General features: G+C 38.8%; 1 protein-coding gene across 2 annotated transcripts in view; it reads right to left on the bottom strand.

Annotated features, from left to right (window-relative positions):
* Positions 1-602: 602 nt before the first annotated feature.
* The window catches only part of LOC102444982 (macrophage mannose receptor 1-like), a 107,478-nt gene continuing 101,183 nt past the window's right edge, over positions 603-6,897 (bottom strand). For both annotated transcript variants that reach the window (XM_006119498.4, XM_006119499.4), the window contains 3 exons: positions 6,107-6,274; positions 2,382-2,423; positions 603-1,996 (listed from right to left, as the gene is read on the bottom strand). In XM_006119498.4, the coding sequence (XP_006119560.2) occupies positions 1,746-1,996; positions 2,382-2,423; positions 6,107-6,274 (461 nt within the window). In that variant the 3' untranslated portion in view covers positions 603-1,745. The remainder of the gene's footprint in view (positions 1,997-2,381; positions 2,424-6,106; positions 6,275-6,897) is intronic.

The following is a 6,897-nucleotide window of genomic DNA, read 5'->3' as shown; positions in this document are numbered from 1 at the left end:
GGTGGCCCGCCCCAAGTCTCACTCTTCTCTCCATGACTCTGATCCAAAGTTCACTTAAGTCAGTGGAAAAGGCCTCATTGACATCCGGATGTTTTGAATCAGGCTCTAGCAGGAGAGTTTTGTAGCCTAAGTTCCTCCAGTAAAACTCTCACTCCAAGTTAACTTCTGAGAGTGTAGGTTTCTCTCTTCAGGTATACTTCCCTGCAGGAGTCCTGACACTGCTTGGAGAAGGGCTTTTCTGCATCTTCTAAGATCTCTCTGGTGCTGAAAAAGAGAAGTGCTATGGAAAAGTGACAAAAGAAATAAGCAATATGGCAATTTGAGGACTGGACACAACACCAAAGGTTTCAGGGAGCCATCCAGTAGGCCACACTAAAGCATATGCCCATGATAAACAGAAATTGTTGGCATATTCATGATCTTTTTCTGCTTTGGTGGCTGGATGTTGCTCCTTTTTTACTGTTGCCTTGTACATTAATTATTATCACTAGATCATAGTGCAAAGTGGTATTGCTCCAGGTCAGTGTTAGTTAATGAACAACTTTATTTTTCCTATTTTTTTCCAATGCAAATAGTGAGATACATACTCTAAAAATGCAAAATAATTGAAAAATCATAGTCTGTTACTGTTTATTTCACAGAACTTAAGTTGAATGCATAAACAAAGGAAACATTTAAATTTTCTTTTCACATATTATATCTATGTGAGGAAAAAAATAATACACACGATTTACATTTTACAAGATATACAAAAATCAGATTATGAAATGATCACTTGGGAAGATAAAGTTTTTGAAATATTTCTCTCTTTAAACATTAGAGAAAAAGTGCTGATCTGCTAGAGCAATAGGTGCGTTAGCAAAGTTATCATACTGTTACAAGTCTAAGCTGTATTATGGAGAAAGAGTATATAAATGGCAGTGTTTCACGAGGAGAAATGTGACAAATGTCCATTGCTAGTGCATCTTTATAATATGCACAGCCAGAATCCCCCAACCAACAACAACTATGCTGGTACGCAGGAAGGTGTTGTCATCATCATCATCATTCTAGACAGACAAAGCTCATTTGTGGCTAGTAAGGGGTTCTGAGAGTGTCTAGCAGCCACCCTGTTGGAGCTCCACAGGCCTGCACCCCAATTATGGGTAGCCCCTGAGAGGATATGAAACGAGGGGAACTGCATATTTGGCTCTGTACGTTGCCTGAGATTGCTAAACTAGAATTATGCCACAGAAAGCATTTTAATGAGATTTATTGAAATACAGCATCATCAGCTATCCAAACACTTGTAGTGCAGTTTCCAGGACGATGTGACTATGTGAATTATTAACAGAAATAGACAAATGCTTTGCTGAGCAGTATGGAGAGACTGTGCGTTGATGGGAAACCTGACAATCACAAGGGCAATGCAGGTGTGGTGAAGAAGCACATTCTCAAAGACTTATTCACATTTGCTTTGTGTTTCATTTTCATTCTTTTAATTATACTAATTTGTTCCGTTTTCTAAGTAGTCAGCACTATATTTTTCATAAGAAATGCTCTTGCTAAAGTAGTTCTGGAATCTTACACAACTATAGATTGGCTATGAAATAAAGTAATTGCAACTGCTAGTAGGTAAAAAATATGCAGACACTGAAAAAGTGACTTTTACAGGATTTGTACAGAAGAAAATAGTTTTGTCTTAAACCTTCAGGTATCACAGTTACATAATTGTATAAAACAAGGCCCATTTTTAATGCATCACACTAAGCATTAGCATATTCATTTTGCTCAATGTTGACCACAAGATCCTTTGTGTCACTAGTTCCAGGAACTGCATCACCATTAAAGTACAAGTTGTTCTCAAAGCTGTCACGTGTTGACATGTGACTCTTTCTTTTCCTGTAAAAGAAATAGCCTGCCAGGCCAACTCCTGCTAGGACAAGGAGCACCACAATAACTACAATCCCACTTTTGCTGTGGCTAGTTTCAGATATCTTCTTTTCATTTTTCTCCTCTGCAAATGAACACAACAGATTTAGTAGAAACCACACATTTGGCATCTGATTACAGAATACAATCCTGTACTTAGAAGTAGTGGTATATTTTTATCACTGAATGCTTTATCATCCCCAGATAATTAGTGATTGGCAATGCAGAAGACAAGATCATAAACCCTATAAAACAGCATAATTTATAAACCTTAACAACAAATTTCAATCCAAATATAAGGAAGAACTGAGAATTTGGACATAAACAGAGTATTATGGATGTTTTCTTATCAAGTGATGGTTATTTACCATATATATGACATGAAATTAGAATACAAAATATGACCATCTGATATTTCCTATGCTTTATTTGGGCCTATTCTTCATTTATTTGAAACAAAGTAATCTTACCATTTTTGTGGGGGGCCTTCTCAGTTGTTTGCACTTCAACAACTATAAAACAGAAAAAAATCAGTTACACTGGGTCTTTAAAAATCTTCATAATACATTGAAAATTGTACATTAAAAAACACATACTGTGAGAGTGGCTACCTTTTTTTGCCTGTAAAAAACCACGGACTTTTATGATACAGAATAAATACAATATTGTTACCAGTAGAGGCACATGATAAATGAATCTAATGTAGTTACAAAACACGCAATGAACCTGAAATGATTCTGCTGTGAGCTCCATCGTGACAGACCCCTGCATCAGTCAGAGCTACAATATACATATAGGCCACACATCCAGAGTGTGTGGATATGGCAGTTCACTTCACAGAGCAGCTTGTAGGATTGTGGCCTACAAGCCTAATCCTGCATATGTAGAGCCATGAGCAGATACAGAATTTGTATCTGCATCCGCATAAGTATCTGCAAAAATGAGCCGCAGATATCCACACTGACATATTTGGAGGTGGTTGCCCATGGATATCTGCCAATCTGCAGGGTTCTGAGTATAAAATTTATACCCACATCTGCAAAAATGAGTTGCAGATATCCACATTCACATTCTTACATCTGCATTCACTTCTGCAGACATAAGATTACAAAAAGGTACAGCAATTACTATTCTTAAGAAATTATGGTAATGATTAAAACTGACAGTACATTTGCAAGATTGGGTCCTATGTCACGTTGTTACTAATAGATGTAGCATGCAAGTATTTTTTGCTTCTTTATCCAATAAAGTTCAACTGCATGCATACACACAATGGAAATATTTCCAGGGTGCTCAATAATTTGGGTAGAAATAGCATTAACATGGGCAATGGAAAAATATTAAGTTAAAGGTAGACTATAGAAATAGATCTCTATGTTTTATTGCCTCTTCAAGAAAAAGCAGGCTTTAATTCAACATGCTGACTGTTTTATATTAATTCTCTGTGCTGTGAAATGGGAAATTATTAGGGCTGTCAAACAATTAAAAAATTTAATTGTGATTAATCGTGTGCGCTTCCCCTTTGCAACACCGCAGTGGCGTTTCAACGGGGCAGTGCTGCATGGAGCCAAGGATCAGCTGGAATCCCCAGCTGACCCCGGACTCCATGCAGCACTGCCCCTTGGAAGCGCTGCAGCTACATTTCAAAGGGGAAGCACTTTAGGAGCCTGGGATCAGCTGGACACTCCAAATGATCCCTGGCTTCACTTATGCTGTCCCTTTGAAGTGCTGGAGTGGCACTTCAAAGGGGCAGCGCAGCATTAACACCTGCAATTAATGTATTAAAAAATTAATGTGTTAATCCTGTCCTGAGTTAATCGCAGGTCTTAACGCAGGTCAATTGACAGTCTTAGAAATTATCACTGCCTTGGAAAATTCCATTTATTCACTCAGCTTGGAATATTATTTATTTTTGCTAGGTAAATAAAATGCCATTTGTTTTCTATTGCTAATCGTCATGTCGCAATATGGTTGAGTAGATTTTGTGGATAGTATGCTACATTTTTGTGACAGTTATGCAAGGCCCTCTGTATAATACAAAAACATCTTTCATCAGCAGTCAGGAGAAAGTCAGATGATCGTGCATCAAGAGCAGCTTTCTATAAAAGGGATTTCCTTCATTTCATATAGAGGAACTAGGCACATTTCAAATACTGAATGTATTCTGCAACAGGTGCTGCATGTTCACAAGTAACATGTCATAGTGCAGTGTGGGAGAAATGCTCCTTCTATGTATTCTGCTCCTTTTGCACCTTTGGGAGATGGAATTAACCATCACAAATTTCAAATGATTCAGCTGAATTTGTCTGGTTGAAAATTTGAATTGAGCAGGAAGTGTTGCAAAAACAGGCATTCTTATGAAATGTCAATTGCTTCATGATTGACCTGTATCAAAAGTACAGCAAAGATGACACTGTTCATAGTGATTCTGCTTCATGCATCAAGCTTTCTAAACGCTGCCAGTGACACTGGGGTAGTGAAGTATATGTATGCATGAGTCCACAGGACAGGTTTGCTGTGGACTTGGTCCTGAGCTTGGTCCATTATTTTAAGGACTTTCTAAATTTTGTACACTTCAACCAATACTATTTGCTTTTACCTAATCAATTTTTCCTTCTGCAGTTTACTCATATTCTCCTAATATGTTCCAGGAAAAAATATCCGTAAAGTACAAAGAAGTGAAGATAATGAATATTCACTTGATATAAGGAGTAGCAAAGAGTGCTGAGTGGGTGCATGTGTATGTTTGAAAGAGAGAAAGACAAAAAAATAGCTTTAGGTTCAGATTTAAGCATTTATTCTGCAGGACAAAATTTTCAGGAATGGACCAGAGTGTGAGTGCAAAAATGCAATCCTAATATTGTCCTCCACAATTGCACACACAAATATTGTAACCATGTGGGCAGTTTTGGAAGTATAAGTACTAATTTCCTGATTTGCGTGCATGCATTTTTGGAAACAGAGGTTGGCATCTGTTTTTTGTCGACCTGGACACCTACTTGTTTGACAGTTTAACTAGGGTTGCCAGATGGTTGAAACAAAAATACCGAACCTTCCCTCCCCCCCAAAAAACAACCACCAGGAAAAAATTCTGTTGAAGGAAAAAAAGGGGGAGGGGGGAGAGACCAAAGTTGTTGAGAAAAAAAAGGACTCCAAGACTTATTAAGCAAAAAAAAAAAAATTTAAATAAAACAGTATTAAAACAGCATGTCCCCTTTAAGAGTGAGTGCAGGGATAGGAACAGGGGAGTGGTTGAGCACTAAGACCCAGGGGAATCATTGCTTCCCCTTGGTCAGCAGCCATATTGTGCTGGCAGCCTTGCAAAACCAGGTAAGCATGGGGGCTGGGATTGGGAGTGTTGGGGGCCGCTGGGGGTGCGGAGACGCCGGGCGCTGAGTGATTGTAGGGTTGCTAGGTGCCCAGCATTTTCACCTCATGGCTGGGGGGGAAAAAAAAAATCAGAAAATACCGGACATCTCAGGTGTCCAGTATTCTCTGAATTTTTTTACTGGACAGGAAGTGAAAATACCAGACTGTCCGGGTGAATACCGGACACCTGGCAACCCTACCTGTAACCCTTTTTTCCCCTAGTATTATGTGTTGTGGCAGTCAGGTCAGAGAACTGCTGCAGAGGGGGGGAAAGGCAGCTCAAAAAGGGTTAAAATCCTCCCTGTACTAGAAGCAGAGGGCTGCAGTACAATTAGATGCAGATAGGAGGGAGCTGGCTCAGGCAGATTGGGGCCAGCTGACTCCTCTGCTGGCTGGCTGAAGGCCTTTAAAAGCCTCAGCAAGTTGGAAGCTGGAGAAGAGTGATAAGACAGAAGGGAGGTGAAGGAGAGACAAGGAGCAAAAGGTTAGAGAGCGATTCATACTAGCAGTACAACAGAAACAGCCAGGGAGGGAGTCCAAGGAGGCATGGTGGGGCTCCCTACCACAGAGGCCTGCTGCAAACTCCAAACTCTGGGGCTGGGAATCTACATTACATCTTATTTAGAAAATACCGGACATTTACATTTTCTCAATTTGTTTGCCGAACAGAAAGCTCAAAACTGGACACCTGGCAACTGTAGAGGAAAGAGGGGCCCTTGACATAGAAATGTACTCTAAGCAGCACATATCTATTGAGAGTATGCATACTATAAACATTACTAATAACACAAATCCATAAATATAATACATTAAAATCATCACTTACTTTTTGGTTTTTTACAAACGTATCCTTTGTAGGAAGAGCAATAAATATTATTCCAGTATCCAGAATTTGCATACATTTCAACACAATGCTCATTTTGTTGACTTGAGGGTTCTCCTACATTCCAGTTGACAAAATCCACTGCACTGTTGTCTAGCCACAACCACTGTCCTAGTGTTAATTAGAAATAAACTGAGCATTAAACAACAGTTTGGTGGTTGTTCATTTTTGGCAATGGGGATAAACAATTCAAGGGCACTTCAGACAATGTTTCATACTTTTATAGTTTGTAAAAAATGCCAAAAACCCTGAGGTGTGTGCCCTTGAGAGGTGTGAGGGTCTCAAAGGAGGCATAGGGTAAGTATCTCATACATCCTCTATTTTACTGTTTTCTTTAGTTATTCCTATTGTGGTAATGACAGATGGAAAGACATAATTTAATTTCTCTGAAATGCCCTTATCTTCTGAGATTTGCAATTATTTGATTTTATGACTATTTACTCATCACCATCCGACATAACTTTTCTAATTTCCATTTTTCATTTTCCTTGCCATAGTTTATTGTTCCTGCCTACTGGCTTTAGCAGGACTGGATTTCCGTTTTCTGAACAATCATCTGTTTACTTGAATAAATCTCTCAAGCTTTGTTATTTAGCCATACTGAGAACTCTTGTTGGATTTTTTTTTTTTTTTGGTCTTGCTGTTTCCTTTTTTGTTAGAGATACGTGTCTTTCCACTGTCCTTAAGTAATGTTTACACAACCTCCATGCTGAGTCTACAGTTTTCCTTACTTT

Source organism: Pelodiscus sinensis, chromosome 2, assembly GCF_049634645.1.
Source record: "Pelodiscus sinensis isolate JC-2024 chromosome 2, ASM4963464v1, whole genome shotgun sequence".
Lineage (NCBI taxonomy): Eukaryota > Metazoa > Chordata > Testudines > Trionychidae > Pelodiscus > Pelodiscus sinensis.
This window is presented reverse-complemented; position numbering and strand designations above follow the sequence as displayed.